The sequence below is a fragment of the Mandrillus leucophaeus genome, unplaced genomic scaffold, assembly GCF_000951045.1.
Source record: "Mandrillus leucophaeus isolate KB7577 unplaced genomic scaffold, Mleu.le_1.0 Scaffold503, whole genome shotgun sequence".
NCBI classification, from domain to species: domain Eukaryota; kingdom Metazoa; phylum Chordata; class Mammalia; order Primates; family Cercopithecidae; genus Mandrillus; species Mandrillus leucophaeus.
In genome coordinates, this window is record NW_012105399.1 from 119,671 (window position 1) to 140,112 (window position 20,442).

Sequence of the window (20,442 nt, forward strand, 5' to 3'; positions counted from 1 at the left end):
GAAATGTCCCAGTGTTTGTTGTTTCCACCCTCGTGCACCATGTGTCCCTCATTCCGCTCCCACTTATAAGTGAGAATGTGTTGTATTTGGTTTTCTGTTATTGCCTTAGTTTGCTGAGAATAACTGCTTCCAGCTCCATCCATGTCCCTGCAAAGGACATGATCTCATTTCTTTTTTTTTTTTTGAGACAGAGTTTCACTCTTATTGCCCAGGCTGGAGTGCACACAATCACGGCTCACTGCAACTTCCGCCCCCCAGGCTCAGGTGATTCTCCTGCCTCAGCCTCCTGAGTAGCTGGGATTACAGGCATGTGCCAACATGTCCGGCTAATTTTTGTATTTTTAGTAGAGACAGAGTTTCACCATGGTGGTCAGGCTGATCTCGAACTCCTGATCTCAGGTGATCCACCTGCCTCAGCGTCCCAAAGTGTCAGGATTACAGGCATGAGCCACCGCACCCGGCCTGATCTCATTTCTTTTTGGCTGTATAGTATTCCATGGTGTAAACATACTACGTTTTCTTTATCCAGTCTATTGTTGATGGGCATTTGGGTTGATTCCATGTCTTTGCTATTGTGAATAGTGCTGCAGTAAACATACATGTGCATATATCTTTATAACAGAATGATATATGTTCCTTTGGGTATATACCCAGTAATGGGATTGATGGGTCAAATGGTATTTCTGCTTCTATATCTTGGGAATTGTCACACTGTCTTCTACAGTGGTTGAATTAATTTATACTCCTTCCAGCAGTGTAAAAGTGTTCTTTTTTCTCCACAGCCTCGCCAGCATCTGTTGTTTCTTGACATTTTAATAATCGCCATTCTGACTGGCATGAAATGGTATCTCATTGTGGTTTTGATTTGCATTTCTGTAATTACCAGTGATGTTGAGGTTTTTTTCATGTTTGGCCACATGAATGTCTTTTGACAAGTGTTTGTTCATGTCCTTTGCCCACTTTTTATTGAGGTTGTCTTTTTCTTGTAAATTTAAATTCCTGTAGACTCTGGATATTAGACTTTTGTCAGATGGATAAATTGCAAAAATTTTCTCCCATTCTGTAAGTCGTCTGTTCACTCTGATGATAGTTTTTGTTTTGTTTTGTTTTGTTTTGTTTTTTGCTGTGCGGAAGCTCTTCAGTTTAATTAGGTGCCAACAAATGAACTTTCTGAACCTGATAAAGCTTATCTACAAAGACCCTATAGCAAGTATTATACTAAAGGCAAATATTAGAGCCATTCTCCTTAAGAATCAATAAGAAGTATCCTTAAGGATATTTACTGTCATCACTTCCATTCAACATCTAACTGGAGGTACTGGCTGGCTCAATAACACAAGAAAAAAGAAAGAAAAGGCATATGAAACAGAAAACAGATGTTATTGCTCATACTGTAATTATGCATATCAGAGGTCAGCAAACCGTGACCCATGAGCCAAATCTGGCCATTGCCTGTTTTTATATTAAAGTTTTGTTTGTCTACATATTGTCTATAGCTGCTTTTGAACTACTAGGGCAGAGTTGAGTAGTTACATTAGTTACATCAGAGACCATATGTCCTACAAAGCTAACAAAGGTTTGCTACCTGGTGCTTTACAGAAAATGGTGATCATCCATCTATTAAAATAATATGAAAGAACCTAGAGATAGCTATTAAAACTAGTAAGAATGAGTTAGCAAAGTTACTAAATAGCTGACAATGTGAAAATATCAATTGCATTCCTATGTATTTATAAGTATTGTATTCCTATGAAAGATATCTTTTATAATAGCAACTAAAACTATAAAGATATCTTAGAATAAATATACCAAAAGAACTTCATAGAGAAAATTATAAAACATTGAAAGGTATAAAAGGAGACCCACATCCTAGGCAATGTGGCAAAACCTCATCTCTACAAAAAATACAAAAATTATCCAGACACGGTGGCCTGTGCCTCTAGTCCCAGCTATTTGTGGGACTGAGGTAGAAAAATCATTTGAGCCCAGGAGATCAAGGATGCAGTGAGCTGTGTTTGTGCTGCTGCAGTCCAGTCTGGGCGACAGAGCGAGTCTCCGTCTCAAAAAAAAAAAAAAAAAAAAGAAAAGAAATATATTTCCACAATTGTCACATAATATTCCATGTCACTTCATGAACTGGTAAATGACACACTTTTAGTATTCTCTTTATTATTGTAGATATCATGATTTAACATCATCTTTATTATTGTAGGTATCATGACTGGTGCCTTTTATTCAGTCTCAACATTATTAAATCAAATGATATTGACATATTATGAGGTAAGCTTCTGCTTGTGTCAGATTGCATGCCTGACCAAGAATTTTTCTTTAGCAATATAACTGTCGTTAGCAGGGTCATGAGATTAAGGATTATGACATTGTTGCTATCAAATATTTACATTTGTTTTAATTGAGAATATATTTGTTAAAAAATGAAATTTCCACAACTTTAGAGATCTGATTGGCTTTTATTATCGATTCCTTTATTGGACAGCATCCCATCTAAAGATTTAGAAAGGTACTGATGAGCTGAGCAGAGGAGATGGGCTTTATAGACAGAAAAAGACTGAAGAAAGCAGAAACAAGGAGCAAAGAGCAGATTCGTTGTTACAAAGTTACTTTCCTTATAGGATTAAAACAAAGGGGACTGGGCCCCATCTGACAGGTTGCTTATGAATCTCTTTTTTTTGGAAAAGTGGCCCATTTTAAATTTCAATTTGATTATGTGGCACCTAGCGCTAGTGACACTGTTCTGTGTGGTCTGGTCCGTTGGGTCTAGTGTGGGAGCTCACTCCAAAACAATGGCCTCCTATCATTTTAATTTAACATATTTAATCCAGTTTATAAAACACACAGTATGGCCAGGCACGGTGGCTCACACCTGTAAACCCAGCACTTTGGGAGGCCGAGGAGGATCACCTGAGGTCGGAAGTTTGAGACCAGCCTGACCAACATGGAGAAACCCCATCTCTACTAAAAATACAAAATTAGCTGGGCGTGGTGGCGCATGCCTGTAATCCCAGCTATTCGGGAGGCTGAGTCAGGAGAAACGCTTGAGCCTGGGAGGTGGAGGTGGCGGTGAGCCGAGATCGTGCCATTGCATTCCAGCCTGGGCAATAAGAGCGAATCCCTGTCTCAAAAAAAACAAAAAACACGCCAGACGCTGTGGCCCACACCTGTAATCCCAGCCAAGATAGCACCACTGCACTCCAGCCTAGTGACAGAGTGAGACTCCACCTCAAAAAAACAAACAAAAAAACTCACACAATATGGAAAGCAGAAGTTACTATCCCTGTGATGATACCTAAGTTTATTTTTAGGAAATAATATGATTGGTTATATGGAAAAAGACAAAACATTTTAAGGGAACTCAGCATAAATATAGATAAATAAATATCAAGTTCCGATTGATGTGTCTTTGCTTTTGAAAGGGTAAAGCAGTTGTACTATGTAAAAGCTATCGATTAACCTCCTTTTGAGACATCTATACAGTGTCATACCTTGCTTAGTGACAGGGATACCTTCTGAGAAATTCACTAGGCAGTTTCATTGTTGTGAATATAATACAGTGTACTTCATTGTTGTGTGAGTATAATACAGTGTAGAAGGCAAACCTAATGGTGTAGCCTACTACATACCTAGGCTGTGTGGTATAGCCTGTTGCTCCTGGGTTACAAACCTGTATAGCATGTTACTTTACTGAATATTGTAGGCAGTTGTAATACAATGGTAAGTATTGTGTATCTAAATATATCTAAACAGAGAAGGTAGAATAAAAATGTGGTGTTATAATCTTACAGGATCACTTCTGTATATATGAGTCAGTGTTGAGCTAGATGTCATCATGGAACACATGACTATCTATACTTAAGAATCCTCACAAAAATCATTGTACTTCTAACCATAGAGGATTAAGGAAATTTTTCCTTTTTTATTTCTTCTATTATTTTAGGTTTCTTTTCTTGTTTTAAAATGTAATGCTTATGTATATTCTTTACCTGCCCTCCCCTCCCACCCTAACACGTGTACTAAATCTTCCTACTGTGTGCTTAGTTTTATCTAATTATTTTCATTGACTATGAAAAGGTGTGGGAATGTGAAGAGTCTGAATTAGTTAATCCATTTATTTGATCAACTTCTTATGCAAATTGTTTTCAGGGAGAAGAAGTCAATGCTGGAAGGATTGGGCTAACACTAGTAGTAGCTGGAATGGTGGGCTCTATTCTTTGTGGCTTATGGCTGGATTATACCAAAACATACAAGTAAGTGAAAGTAAATACATGTATGGTGTGTAACCAAAGGTATTTTGATTTTAAAAGACAATTTGCTTTTTATTTTAAGAAATTTAAAACATGTTATTACTTAGATATGGATTCTAAACACTAGTAGGTTCTCTTCACTTAAGTGTTTCAATACTCTATGTATTGTATTATTTTATTGGTCACATTTATTTCAATTTCGAGAACTTGGATACCTTATGAATCCCTTCTTTCTAACGATACTCATACCTACCACTTCAGAAGGAATTATTTCTATTCTAAAAAGAGCCATTTCTGAGAAATATTTGACTTTTGATAGACTTTGTCTTTTTTTTTTTTTTTTTTTGAGGTGGGGTCTCACTCTGTCACCCGGGCTGGAATGCAGTGGTACCATCTTGGCTCACTGCAACTTCTGCTTTCCAGGCTCAAGTGATTCTCCCACCTCAGCCTCCTGAGTAGCTGTGACCACAGGTGTGCACCACCACACTCAGCTGATTTTTTGACTTTTTGGAGACAAGGTTTCACCATGTTGCCCAGGCTGGTTTTGAACTCCTGAGGTCAGGCAGTCCACCCACCTCAGCCTCCCAAAGTGCTGGGATTACAGGCAGGAGCCACCATGCCCGGCCTATCTTGTTCTTTTCTTACGTTGTGGGCTTAAATACAAAAACAAAAAAGTAATTATTTCCGATCAAAAAATTATCATTGAGCATAAGGCTTTATTCTGCTAAAAACTTTTTGGCTAAAGTACCCCCAGACTATAGTACCAGTTAACTGTAATATAATGCATAATGTGAAAGTGCTGGCTTGATACAATGTCTTACGCCTGTAATCCCAGCACTTTGGGAGGCCAAGGTGGGTAGATTGCTTAAGGCCAGGAGTTGGAGACCAGCCTGGGTAACATGGCAAAACTCCATCTCTACTGAAAAGACAAAAAGTAGCTGAGTGTGGTGATGGGCATCTGTAATACTAGCTACTCAGGAGGCTAAGGAAGGAAAATTGCTTGAACCCAGGAGGCAGAGGTTGCAGTGAGCTGAGATAGCATGCCACTGGACTTCAGCCTGGGTGACAGAGCAAGACACTGTCTAAAAAAAAAAAAAAGAAAGAATATATTCTGTTAATTGTACATTATATGGAGCCACCAAAATGCTAATACCAAAGAAAATAAATGATACCAACTGGGAGACTAAGAAAGGGTTTCAGAGGCAGCATATTTTGCTCTAGGAGTTAAAAGAATCACCACATTTTTTAACAGGCCAAAACTTCCCCCTGTACTTGGAAATGAATGAATGAAACTATTAATAAATAAATGAATGAAATATGGAACTGTGTCCTGTGCACCTTTCAAGGCTCAAGATATATTTGATCTTATTAGTCTAAACCCTACCAAAAATATCTCTAATCTTGAAATTCTCCAAGATAATTTTTCCATAATTTAAGACAACACTTACCTTAGCTTCATTATTGTAAACTGATAGCTTAGAGTGAAACCTACTTGATTTATAGATGAAGGAAGCATAGGTAAAGGATTAAATTCCTTAAGTTTTTCATCCATTATACATTTAGAAAACTTGATCGGCATAGACGTGTGTTCTTTGCCACTGTGGCTTTCTTCTCAGGGTAACTGCCATTCATTCGCCAAACCCCTGTTATGTGCATCTCTCTTAGATGAAAATTATGGCAAGCAGTATGTGATCCCTGTTGTTAACATGTTTGTGGTCTAAATGGAGCAAATAAGGCATTCACATGTGAAAAGTTAAATAATATAACAAACTAAAATAGATGTCATCAGTTTTATAGTACCAAAATGACAAAGGAATTTGGAAGAAAGCGAGACCCTTATAAGCTGGTGTGGTTCCAGAAGGCATTTGGAAGAGGTAGAATTTGATCCGAATCTTGAAATGTGAATAGGGAGCTATCCCATTTGGTGGCATAAAAATGATTTTATTCATAAAAAAGTATCCCCGTCTGAGCATTCGATACGGTGTGGTTTTGTTTCCTGATGCTGCTGAATCTTAAATTAAAAATGCTTTAAAATTTATGCTTTGGTGGATACATTTTCCATAGACAAGAAGGGGTGAAATTTGAAAAACAAAGATTCATTACTGAACAGATAAGAGTGATGATTTTTATATGTCTAGGAGAATTAGACAAAATACTAACAACTTTGTTGTTTTTGTTTTAGACAGACTACTCTGATAGTTTATATTTTGTCTTTTATTGGAATGGTTATCTTTACTTTCACATTGGACCTTGGATACATTATCATCGTGTTTGTTACTGGAGGGGTGCTTGGGTAAGTATCAGATGTGTTTAGGAGGAGTGATAGCATGCTGTTATAATTCTGAAGTATTATTACTCTGGTCTCTAATTTTTTAAGTTCATCTAAATGTTCTTCAGTATTTTAAACTTTAAGGATTCATTTTGTGCATATAAACGTGTAATTCTTAAGAACTATTAAAATTCTTTAAAATTGGTTTTTGGTATACCATAGGTTAAAAAAATGGATGAGCCTTACTTAATCTGTGTAACTTTATTTGGTTACAAAGACAGTTGACTTATAAAACTAGAAGTAAATTTTTACTAGAAGTAAATTTTTCTCAGAAAAAAATTTGATATTTGTTGCTTCCAGTTCTGTAACCTTGAGCTGATTGGTCAAAAATAATAGTTCCTTACTTTGACATAGCAACTTCAAAATATTCACTTATTTGGTCATTAGAATAAGCCTGAGATGCAGAATGATTACATCAGTATGTGATTGTGACCTTTTGATAATTCTTTCTGTAATTCTGGATTTATTTTCCTAGCTTCTTCATGACTGGTTACCTCCCTTTGGGTTTTGAATTTGCTGTTGAAATCACTTACCCTGAATCTGAAGGTACTTCATCTGGTCTTCTTAATGCTTCTGCACAGGTAAACCTCTGATTTCTCTAAACCTGAGATGATTATTGTACCAGATATTCTAGTGAGTAATGAGTTTGACCATGGTTTTATTTGTTGTTGTTGTTGTTTTGTTTTTTGGAAACAGGGTCTTGCTCTGCTACCCAAGCTGGAGTGCAGTAGTGCAGTCATGGCTCACTGCAGCTTCAAACTCCTAGGCTCAAGCAATCCTCCCTCCTCTGCCTCCAGAGTATTTGGGATGACAGGTGCACACCAGCATGCCCAGCTAAATGTTTTTTGTTATTTTTTGTAGAGAGGGGGTTTCACCTTGTTGTCCAGGCTGGTCTCGGACTCCTGGGCTCAAGCAATTCGCCTACCTCAACCTCCCAAAGTGCTAGGATTACAGGTGTGAGCCACTGTGCCCAGCCTGACCATGGTTTTTGTTTAATAATTCAACTTTTCAATGAATGTTTCTAGAAAACAAATCATATAAACAATAAGTTAAGAAAAGTTCTGGTGAAAACTTTATACTTGTTTTAAATAAGTAAACTTAATAACAAATTATTTTTCTTATTGTATTTTAGATATTTGGAATTTTGTTCACATTGGCTCAAGGAAAGCTCACATCAGACTATGGTCCTAAGGCAGGAAACATTTTTCTCTGTGTCTGGATGTTTATAGGCATCATTTTAACAGGTAAATTAGGGTGTTTGCCTGGCAAAAGGACTTGTGTCATGTGTTAATTTTCATGTATATTGCTTCTCAATAGCTTGGCAGAACTCAAGGGGAAAAATGAGGTAAAAAGCAGGACATTATTTGTTTTCTTCTAAGGACATGAATCTATTACTTCATTCTGCAGATTTCAAATTCAATATAGTTACTCTGCATAGCAAGCAAAACTGTTGTAAAAAGAGTAGTAAAGGCCTGGTGCGTTGGCTCATGTCTATAATCCCAGCACTTTGGGAAGCAGAGGCGGGCAGATTACTTGAGGTGAGGAGTTTGAGACCAACCTGGCCAACATGGCAAAACCCCATCTCTACTAAAATTTGCCAGGTGTGGTAGCACGCACCTGTAGTCCCCGCTACTTGGGAGGCTGAGGCAGGAAAATCGCTTGAACCCAGGAGACAGAGGTTGCAGTGAGTCAAGATTGCACCAGTGCACTCTAGCCTGGGCAACAGCAAGACTCTGTCTCAAAAAAAAGAGTAGTGAAGACCTGGAGTTGGGAAGACCTGGCCTCAAATTGCGATTCTGCTGCTCACTGGGAGTGTGACTTTAGACAGGCTGCTTAACCTCTCACATCCTCCTTTCCTCATTTATATAATAGAGCGTTAAAGCCTGCTTTATAGGGTTACCGTGAGGATTAATTGAAATGGTTCATGAAAAGTTCCTAGTGTCTGGCACCTGGGACATGCCTAACACGTGTTTCTACTGTTACAATGTGGTAGAGGTGGTAAGCAGTCAAGTGGTAGTGGTGGAAATAGTATGTGGAATCCTTAGCTAGTGCTTATACTTCTCAGGTATAGTCATCATAGACATGGGCAGGAAAGAAAATAGTGCTCAATCTCCAGAGAAAGAGAATGTCAAAGAATTTTTATCCATAGTTTGCCCATGCACATGGGTGTACAATAGATTTGGAAGCAAGACTTATGTTCAGAAGTATTTCCAGGTGCATGCTGGCTTGTAGTATTATTTTACTTTGTGAATTTCCATCTGTATCCCTTTACCATCGTGAGGGACAGAAGCTTTGTATATTCAGGAGAGATTATAGTCAGCCCTTTGTGTATCCCGTGGGTTCTTCATCTGTGGATTCAACTGTGGGTTGAAATTAATTGGAAAAAAAATGGATGGTTGCATCTGCACTGAACATGTACAGACTTTTAAAATGTCATCATTCCCTAAAGATTATAGTATAACAACTATTTACATTGTATTCAGTATTAGTAATCTAGAGATGGTTTAAGTATGTAGGAGGATGTGTGTATGTTATATATAAATACTACCCAGGGGGGTCCAATCTTTTGCCTTCTCTGGACCACATTGGAACAAGAATTATCTTGGGCCACACATGAACTACTCTAATACTAATGATAGCTAATGAGCTAAAAAAAAAATTGCAAAATATCTCATAATGTTTTTAAAAAATTTATGAGTTTGTATGGGGCCACATTTAAAACTGTCCTGGGCCACATATGGCCTGCAGACCACAGGTTGAACAAGCTTATACTACACCATTTCATATAAAGGAATTGAGCATTCATGGATTTTGGTATCTGAGGTGGGTTCTTGGAATCAGTTCCTTGCAGATACCAAGAGAGATTGTGCTTCTTTGATCTGGTTATAACTTAGTTGGAGGACAGAATCTATCAGAAAGATGTGAATCAGAATTTCTTCTACTGTTTGTTGAATACCTGATCATTCTTTGTGAAACCTTCAATATGAAATCTCACCAGTGATAAAGATTTTGGATATACACAACTACCTAAGGTTGCTCACTCATTGTTTTATGAATGATAGGAACCTGAGCATTCATTCGTTAAGCTAAAGGAAAGTGAGTGTAGTCTGTTTCCTCAAAGAAAAAGCATCTTATCACAAGGGAGTTTTTCCCCCTATCCAATTAGTAAAATGAAACATACAAAACTGTGAAATATGTAATATATTAACAATATATTAAATAAATATGTAATATTTAACTATTCTTTCATAAGTAATTCCATGTTGGTTCTTAATTTCTAGGCAAGTACTATATCTTATCTAAGACTATTACTATTGGCAGGACGTGGTGGCTCACGGTTATATTCCCAGCACTTTGGGAAGCTGAGACAGGCGGATCATTTGGGGTCAGGAGTTCGAGACCAGCCTGACCAACATAGTGAAACTTCATGTCTACTAAAAATACAAAAAAATTCAGCCAGGTGTGGGGGCACACACCTGTAATCTCAGCTACCTGGGAGGCTGAGGCAGAAGAATTGCTTGAACCTGGGAGGCGAAGGTTGCAGGGAGTGAAGATCACACCACTGCACTCCAGCCTGCACAACAAGCGAGACTCTGTCTCAAAAAAAAAAGTATTATTATTATACCAAAAAAGGGAGCAGTTTTGTAATCCCCTTTCAAATTACTTTTACAAGAGATTCATGAATACTAATTCAAACAAATCAAGTCTTGAAAAATAAGAAGTGAGAATAAATCTTTAAAATTAGTTTTACATTAATGCTTTTACCATCTCAAATGCTAATTAATTTCTCTCATATGTTGAGTATTTTACTACAGAGCTTTATTATTATTATATCTGTTATGGTCTTCTGCAATAGTGATCTTTGGTGTTACTATTGTAATTGTTTGGGGACATCATGAACTACACCCATAAAAGACAGCGAACTTAATAAAGGTTTTGTGTGTTCTGACTGCTCCACTGACCAGCCACTCCTATATCTCTCTTCCCCTTATTGGGCTTCCCCTGTTCTCTGAAACATGCAATATTAACATCAGGGTCCTGATTAATACCCCCGAATTAATATCCCTACAATGGCCTCTAAGTGTTTAAGCGAAAGGAAGAGTAGTAAATCTCTCATCTTAAATCAGAAGCTAAAAATGATTAAGCTTAGTGAGGAAGTCATGTCAAAAGCCCAGAGAGCCCAAAAGGTAGGCCTTTTGCACCAAACAATTAGCCAAGTTGCTAATGCAAAGGAAAAATTCTTAAGGGAAATTAAGAATGCTACTCCATTGAACACACAAATGATAAAGCACAACATCCTTATTGATATGGAGAAAGTTTGAGTGGTCTTGTTAGAAGATCATACCAGCCACAACATCCCCGGAAACCAAAGCCTAATCTAGAGCAAGGCCCTAACTGTCCAATTCTGTGAAAGCTGAAAGAGGTGAGAAGGTTGCAGAAGAAAAGCTGGAAGCTAGCAGAAGTCAATTCATGAGGTAAGGAAAGAAATTGTCTTCATAACACAAAAGTGCAAGGTGAAGCAGCAAGTGCTGATGTAGATACTGAAATAAATTATCCAGAAGATCTAGCTAAGATTGTTGATGAAGGCGGCTACAATAAACAACAAATTTTCCATGTAGATGAAACAGGCTTATATTGGAAGAAGATGCCATCTAGGACTGCCATAGCTATAGAGAAAGAATCAATGTCTGGCTTCAAAGGACAAGCTGACTCTCCTGTGAGGGGTTGATGCAGCTGGTGACTTTAAATTGAAACTAATGCTTGTTGACCATTCTGAAAATCCTAGGGCCCGTAAGAATTAGGCTAAATTTGCTCTGCCTAAGCTCTATCAATGGAACAATGAACCTGAAACCTGTAGTTGATAGTACATCTGTTAATAGCATGGTTTGCTGAATATTTTAAACCCATTGTTGAAGCCTGCTACTCAGAAAAACATTCCTTTCAAAATATTACTGCTCTTTGACCAATTCAGCTGTTTACCCAAGAGCTCTGATGAAGATGTACAAGGAGATCAACGTTGTTTTCATGCCTGGAAATACAGCATCCCTTCTGCAGCCCATAGATCAAGGAGTAATTTCAACTTTCAAGTCTTATTCTTTAAGAAATACATTTCAAAAGGCTGTAGCTGCCAGAAATAATTATTCCTCTCTTGGATCTGGGCAAAGTAAATTGAGAACTTTCTGGAAAGGATGCACCATCCTAGATGCCATTAAGAACATTCTTGATTCATGGGAGAAGGTCAAACTATCAACATTAACAGGAGTTTGGAGGAAGTTAATTCTCATTCTCATGGATGATTTTGAGGGGTTCAAGACTTCAGTGGCGGAAATAGCTGCAGATGTGGTGGGAATAACAAGAGAACTGGAATTAGAAGTGGAATATGAAGAGGTAACTGAATTGTTGCATCTCATGGTAAAACTTGAACAAATGAAGGGTTGCTTCTTATGGATAAGCAAAGAAAGTGTTTTTGTGAGTTGGAATCTACTAGTAAAGATGCTGTAAATGTTGAAATGACAACAAAGGATTTAGAATATTATATAAACTTAGTTGATGAAGCAGTGGCAGGGTTTGAGAAGATTGACTCCTATTTTGAGGAGGTTTTGTGGGTAAAATGTTATCAAACAAGTATTGCACACAGAGAGATCTTTCGTGAAAGGAAGAGTTGATTAATATGGCAAACTTCGTCACTGTCTTACTTTAAGAAATTGTCACAGCCACTCCCACCTTTTAGCAACCACCACCCTGATCTGTCATCAGCCATCAACGTCAAGGCAAGACCCTCCACTAGCAAAAAGAGAACTTGCAGAAGGCTCGGATAATAATTACATTTTTTAGCAGTAAAGTGTTTTTTGTTTTGTTTTGTTTTGTTTTAGATGGAGTTTCGCTCTTGTTGCCCAGGCTGGAGTGGAATAGCGCCATCCCGGCTCACTGCAACTTCTGCCTCCTGGGTTCAAGTGATTCTCCTGCCTCAGCCTCCTGAATAGCTGGGATTACAGATGCCCACCACCATACCGGCTAATTTTTGTATTTTTAGTAGAGATAGGGGTTTCACTATGTTGGTTAGACTGGTCTCGAACTCCTGACCTCAGGTGATCCTCCTGCCTCAGCCTGCCGAAGTGCTAGGATTACAGACATGAGCCACCGTGCCTGGCCAGTAAAGTGTTTTTAAATTAAGGCATGTAGATTGATTTTTTTTAGACATAATGCTATTGCAAACTTTAAATAGACTACAGTATAGTATAAACATAACTTTTTATGCACTGGAAAACCAAAAAATTTGTGCAGTTTCGTGATCTCGGCTCACTGCAAACTGCATCTCCCAGGTTCAAGCAATTCTCCTGCCTCAGCCTCCCTAGTTGTTGGGACTACAGGTGCGTGCTGCCATGTCCGGCTAACTTTTTGTTTTTACTAGAGATGGGGTTTCACTGTGTTAGCCAGGATGGTTTCAATCTCCTGACCTTGTGATCCACCTACCTCGGCCTCCCAAAGTGCTGGGATTACAGGCGTGAGCCACCGCGCCCAGCAATATTCACTCTTGTGGTGATCTGTAGCTGAACCCACAATATCTCTGATATATACCTGCATTCCCTTCTGCCTAGAATGTCTTCCTCTCCTCTTGTCTGCTTGACAAGTTATTACTCAGTTTTTTCCAGTAGCAAGTATGTCTTCTCCGGAAAGCCTTGTCTAATTTCCTTTGGCTGACGACATAGACTTTTTTGCTCCCACTTCCCCACCATACCTTGCAATTATCATACACTGTTATACTTGTTTACATGTCAAAGTTTCCCTAGATGGGAGAGTCCTTTCATAAAAAGAATTACTTTTTATTTTTGTATCATTGGTTGCTAGCATTCCCGTGTTTGTTCGATAATGAATGACTTACTAATTGTTAACAACTTCAGAGAGGTACTATTATTTTTCAGGCTATTGGGATGCTATTAAATATCATGACACTACAGTGTATTAAATTTGACAATACCAAGAAAGACTTTGAGCTGCTTTTAAAAAAATCTTCACAAAACAGTTTATAGTAACTCCATTGATGCCTCTCTGTTTCAGCATTAATCAAGTCGGATCTGCGAAGACACAACATAAATATAGGAATTACAAATGTTGATGTTAAAGCTGTAAGTAATGAATATTTTTATGATTATACTGTTGAGAAGTATATATAGAATAAATGTGAAACCATGTTTTTTTATTTAGCTATTTTTCCCCCGAGTCAACTGTTGATCTGTTATAATAGGATATGCCAGATGCTATACATTTTTAATCTTCTGATTATATTTATAGGTACCAGCTGACAGTCCCACAGACCAAGAATCAAAAACGGTTATGTTGTCCAAGCAGTCAGAATCAGCAATTTGAAGAGAAAGGAAAAGTTACTATCCTGTAGTAATTGGGGACAATGTGATCATCCTTGGAGAGATATATGAGCACCAAGACTGGGTTTGTATGTGGTGGGGGAATAGACACACTTACTTGAAAATTACCATATGAGTTCTAAATGCGTAATTATTATTTTGCTTAATTGTTAATTTAAGGGAAATTTTCTTAAAATTCTTCTGTTTACATCATGTTAACACTATTGTTTATCTAATCAGTATCCAGTTTTTAGTCTTATATTGTATCTGAAAGTAAGCTTCTTGACATTTACTTTTTAAAAGTCGATGTTTTTCTTTTTTGTAGAAAATGGAAGCTTAGAAGACTTTTTAAAGTGATAATATGGGGTGTTCAGTCCCCATAAGATATAATAGTTCATGCAGTTTATATATTAAAATATCCAGTGGAACTAAATGTACAATATATTCCTAATTGGCTGCCTTTTCACTGTGCTGACCAACTGTTCAAGCCACTTCATATGAGTACAACATACCAACATGACACTACTCACCCACAAAGGACAGCATTGGGATCAGGCTTTCAGATGACCTCTACGATTTTTCCCATTTATTGTACTCTTGTTACAAAGTACTTCTTAACACATGCAGTCAAATGGCTACAAAAACTATTCTGTGTACAGATTCTACCCAGACTTTGGTCTTAGAATTATGTTCTCATTAAGGAGCCTGGTTATAGGCTCGTTCTATCTTGAGTTCTGTTCTGTGCTGCCTTTCTATCATGGATAAATGCTAACACTGTATTTCTTTCATTTCAACTTGAGATAGAGTAGTTTTGTACCCATGGCCTTTTTTTAAATTTTAAACTCTCTTCTTTCTTTTTCCTGATGTGTAACTTTCTAGTAAGACAATTTTATCATATATGTTACTGGCTATTTCATGTTTTCTTGTATCACATCCTATATTTTGCTTTGAAGATTCCTGAAATAAGGAAATCTGTAATAACTTCAGATAGCCTACATGTCTCCATTTAGTGGAGATCTCTTGAATGCTGTTTGAATTCTGCAGTGTCATTTTTATGACCATTCTCCTTTGAGGAATACTATTCCCAGGTACATGCTCCATCAGTGTGCCAGGGAGTGGATTCTTTTCTTCACTGCAGCGTCATCACACTGTTGGAGTTGTCTGCTCTTTTACATGCTCAGGTAGGGAAAATAGGACCAAATATATTTCCACAGTGCCTACCACTGTGTCATGTTTACAGTGAGAGGTTAAGTATTGTTGATGTCCTGACTCTGAGCTCATGGGGAGTATCTTTATAGTAATGACATTTGATCAGCCATAGAATTTACATTATGTTCATATGCACCCAAAAAAGCTAGTCAGGTAATGAATACCCTTGAAGTGAATAGCAGTTTTGATTTAGGCAGTGTGTTAGGCCATCCTTGCATTGCTATAAAGAAATACTTGGGCCAGGCGTGGTGGCTCACGTGTATAATCCCAGCACTTTGGGAGACCGAAGCGGGTGGATCACCTGAGGTCAGGAGTTCAAGACCAGCCTGGCCAACATGGTAAAACCCCATCTCTACTAAAAAAATAAATAAATAAAATAAAATAAAATAAAATAAAATAAACCAGGCGCTGTGGCTGTGGCTCATGCCTGTAATCCCAGCACTTTAGGAAGCCGAGGCAGGTGGATCACGAGGTCAGGAGTTCAAAACCAGCCTGGCCAAGATGGTGAAACCCTGTCTCTACTAAAAATACAAAAATTAACCGGGCGCAGTGGCAGGCGCCTGTAATCCCAGCTGCTCAGGAGGCTGAAACAGGAGAATCACTTGAATGCGGGTGGCAGAGGTTGCAGTGAGCTGAAATCATGCCACTGCACTCCAGCCTGGGAGATAAAGTGAGACTGTCTCAAATAAATAAATAATACCTGAGGTTGAGCACAAGCATGATGGCTTACACCTATAATCCCAGCACTTTGGGAGGCTGAGGTGGGTGGATTACTTGAGGTCAGGAGTTGAAGACCAGTCTGGCCAACATGGTGAAACCCCATCTGTACTAAAAATACACACACACACACAAATTAGCCGGGCATGGTGGCACACGCTTGTAGTCCCACCTTCTTGGGAAGCTGAGGCATGAGAATTGCCTGAACCTGGAAGGTGGAGGCTACCGTGAGCTGGGATTGCACCTCTGCATTCCAGCCTGGGTGACAGAGCAAGACTCTGTTTTAGGGAAAAAAAGAACAGAAATACTTTAGACTGTGTAATTTACAAATAAAAAAGGTTTAAGTGGCTTACGGTTCTGCAGGCTGTGTAAGCATGGCGCCAGTGTCTGCTCGGCTTCTGAAGAGCCCTCAGGGAGATTTACTCATGGTAGAAGGCTAAGTGGGAGCAGAGATGTCACGGCGAAGCAGGAGCAAGAGAGCGGGGAGGTGCCATACACCTTCAAACAACCAGATTTTGTGAAAACTCACTCACTACTGCAAGAATAGCACCAAGCCATGAGGGATTCACTCCCAGGACCCAAACACCTTCCATTAGGGCCATCCTGCAACATTGAGGATTACATTTCAACATGAGATTGGAGGGACAAGTATCCCAACTATATCAGGCAGAATATATGCATTGATATATATTGAAATTATAACATTCTTTATAATCAAGTTACTGTAAATTATGTAGAATCTGACCCTGGGGAATGTGTTACCTTAAGAATTTGACTAAGAATCAGGAACTCTGTGTCCCTGTCCTGGATGTGTTTCTGTACGTTCCTATAACTCTGGACAAGTCGTTAAACCTCTCTGGGCAGCATTTTCCTCATCCATGAAATGGATGTGTTCAGTTTGATCTCAAAGATCTTTTCAAAATATTAAATGCTATTAATCATGGAATAGACCAAATTATTATATCACAGGAACTTGAATCCAGCCAGAGAAAAATTCCCTGGACAACAGTCAGTTGAGGGTAACTCAAGCAGAGTATGTCCAATCATTACTTCTTTTGATATTTACGTTACAGGTAAGAACAGCCAAAAATGTATTTTAAGGTCTCTCCCCAAATAATTGTTTTTGTTTTTAAACTATCAGTGTTGTTTAAACTAATCATGTACTTGTTGAGTTCCTGAGGTTTTGAACAAATTACAAATGAAATTTAGAATACTTTATTTCTGCAAAGGATACACATATATGTTTGTGTATTTTTCCTTGTTAGAAAGGAGGTGAAATATGTGACAGAACGCAAAATGAATTGATAATTTTTCTGTATTTTGAGTGAAAGTTGTCTGTAATATGTCAAACAAGAATGTTATAATTCTACAGTAATATGTGACTTAATGACAGCTATATTCTGAGAAATTTGTCATTAGGTGATTTCATCATTGTGTGAACATCATGAAGTGTACTTACACAAACCTAGGTGGTAGAGCCTACTACACACCTAGGCTATATGGCAAAACCTGTCACTTCTAGGCTACAAACCTGTACAGCATGTTCATGTATTGAATACCGTAGGCAATTGTAACACAATGGTATTTGTGTAATCTAAACACAGAACAGATAATACATTGTGCTACAATGTAACAATGGCTGTGGCATCACTAGGTGGTAGGAATTTTTCAGCTCCATTATAATCTTATAGGATCTCTGTCATATGTGGTCCATTGTTGAACGAAACATGTGGCACATGACTGTATGTCATATTTTTGGAAAATGGAATAGGTAATCATCACTTGTGTGAATTTTAATCAAATGATTTAGGAAAGAAACTGGATGTTTTAAAAGCTGTTGCATTTATTATAAATGTCACAAATACAGCTCTTGCCTATTAAGAATGTTGGAGAGATGTCTTTAAAAAATGTTTGTATGTAAAAATGTGTCTGTATGCGATAGCTCGAAAAATGCCTATGTCGTAAGTCATTACTCATGTTCTAATTTTTGCTCTTTGTACTGTTTATCTGTATGCTTGTTCTTCAATATTTCAGACTCAAAATAAATTTATTTTTTTATGTTAATTTGCTATGACTTTCTGAAAAATTCTGATGCTTAGGTACACATGGGGAGTTTAAAGGGATTACAGAATTTCAGAATGGGAATGAGGGAATGAGGTAGTGCATGGAACATAAAATAGGGAAACAAAGTCTACCAGGGTCAGAGCTAAAATAGATACTAAAATATTTTATTCCTTTAAAAGTAACTTTAGAGAGTGATGTTAGCACGATGGCAGAATAGGAGCTTTGTATCATCATTCTTCCACAGAAGCACTGATTTTTACCAGTACTTTCAGACGATAGTTCTTTTGTAGGAATCCAGAAGTCCAATGTAGAAGTTCCAGCACACCCTTGGAGCAGAAATATCTGAGAATAAATGCATTAAAGAAAGGAAAAAGAACATTTTCACTTTATCTGCATCACTCCTCCTTGAAGTTGGCACAACTTAGTGGCAAGAGAGACTCCCCTCAGTCCACGATTTCTCCCATAGGAGAAGGTGATAGCATAGTGAGTGAGTGCTCAGCCCCTAGCTGTGTGGGATGCTGCCTAAGAACCCTACCTCTTTCTTACCCCAATTAAAATACTGAGGTGATTGGCATAGCTAAGTGTTGGGAAAGGCTGGGAGGAGGGAAGAAAGGCTCTGAAACCTGCTCAGCACTCCACAGACTCCATCAGGAAGCGTACACACCAGCCACTGGGATACCTTGCATATGGACCTCCCACATGACCCATGGCCACCCCAAATGCTCTGTGCACCTCACCCCCATCTCCCTGAGGCTGGCTTCCCAAGCATGCCACATTGGATGGCAACTGCAAACATCAAATATAGAGACAGATGGCTTGATTGTGGAGCTGGAGCAAGGTACACAAACTTGAGTACTTAAGGGCACCACCCTAGGGGAAACAAATAGTATGCTGTCAGCACCTGGCCTGGCTTTGTGGGATTGAGAGAAGGCATATAATTTCTAAGAATCCCCTGCTGCAACTGAGAATGGGTTGTGGAGCAGGTGAATCCACAGGAAAGGTAGGAGAGAGCCTCAGAATTCCTAGCCAGGCAGTTTGATGAAGGCATTTCTCTCCTGAAGCTAGTCAATTAAGACTGGAAGAAGTGATTTTCTTCAAATGCAAGGATAGAAATGGAAGACTTCAAGAAAACAAACAAAAAATGGAAACATGATATCACCTGAGGAGCACAATAATATTACAGTAACAAATCCAAAGAAATTGAGATCTATGAATTGCTTGACAATAAATTTAAATTGTTTTAAGAAAATTCACTGAGCTATAAGGAGAACAGATACACAACTCTATGAAATCAGAAAAACAATGCATGAACAAAATGGAAGTTCAGCAAAGAGACAGAAATAAAAAACAAATTCTGCTGCTGAAGAATACAATCAGAAAGGAAAAATGCAATAGTCAACAGCAGATTTGATCAAGCAGAAGAAAGAATCTGAATTCCAAGACAGGTCATTTGAAAATATCCAGCCAGAGGAGAGAAAAAGAACGAAAGGATTAAAGGGAGCTTATGAGATTTATGAAACAATATTAAGAGCTAACATTTGCATTATGGAAATAATAAAGGAGAAGAGAAAGAAGGAGCAGAAAGCTTATTTAATAAAAAATGGCTGAAAGCTTCTCAAATGTGGGACACAGACATTAAGGTATATGACGCTCAAAGGTCTGCAATCTGGTTCAACCCAAAAAAGACTTTGCCAAGACACATTGCATTCAAACAGTCAAAAGTAAAAGAATTAAAATTTTTTCCTTTTTTTTTTTTCTCTTGAGACAGAGTCTCACTCTTGTCCCCAGGCTGGAGTGCAGTGGCACGATCTTGGCTCACTGCAACCACCTCCTCCCAGGCTCAAGCGATTCTCATGCCTCAACCTCCCAAGTAGCTGGGATTACAGGCATGCACCACCATGCCTGGCTAATTTTTTTGTATTTTTCATAGAGATAAGGTTTCACCATGTTGGCCAGGCTGGTCTCAAACTCCCAGCCTCAAGTGATCCACCTGCCTTGGCCTCTCAAAGTGCTAGGATTACAGATATGAGCCACTGAGCCCAGCCAAAAATCAAAGAGAATTTTTATATATTTATTTATTTTTATTTTTAAATTTTTTTGATTTTTAACAGCTTTATGAAGATATAATTCACATACCATACAATTTACCTATTTAAAGCATATAAGTTAATTTTATACTTTTTAAAAACTTTGTTTATAGTATAGTCACAGATGTATGCAACCATTACCACAGTCAACTTCAGAGCATTTTCATCACTTCAAAAAGAAATTCCTTACCCCATAGCTATCACTCCCCTATGCCTTCATCTACCACCTCATTGATTCCTCAAGGATCTAGAACTAGAAATAACATTTGACCCAGCCATCCCACTACTGGGTATATACCCAAAGGATTATAAATCATGCTGCTATAAAGACACATGTACACATATGTTTATTGTGGCCCTATTCATAATAGCAAAGACTTGGAACCAACCCAAATGTCCATCAATGATAGACT

General features: G+C 38.2%; 1 protein-coding gene across 1 annotated transcript in view; it reads left to right on the forward strand.

Annotated features, from left to right (window-relative positions):
• The window catches only part of FLVCR1 (feline leukemia virus subgroup C cellular receptor 1), a 41,497-nt gene extending 25,968 nt beyond the window's left edge, over positions 1–15,529 (forward strand). The window contains exons 6-12 of the mRNA XM_011996165.1: positions 2,213–2,280; positions 4,159–4,262; positions 6,442–6,552; positions 7,064–7,169; positions 7,721–7,832; positions 13,648–13,715; positions 13,882–15,529. Of these exons, the coding sequence (XP_011851555.1) occupies positions 2,213–2,280; positions 4,159–4,262; positions 6,442–6,552; positions 7,064–7,169; positions 7,721–7,832; positions 13,648–13,715; positions 13,882–13,956 (644 nt within the window). The 3' untranslated portion in view covers positions 13,957–15,529. The remainder of the gene's footprint in view (positions 1–2,212; positions 2,281–4,158; positions 4,263–6,441; positions 6,553–7,063; positions 7,170–7,720; positions 7,833–13,647; positions 13,716–13,881) is intronic.
• The last annotated feature ends 4,913 nt before the right edge of the window (positions 15,530–20,442 follow it).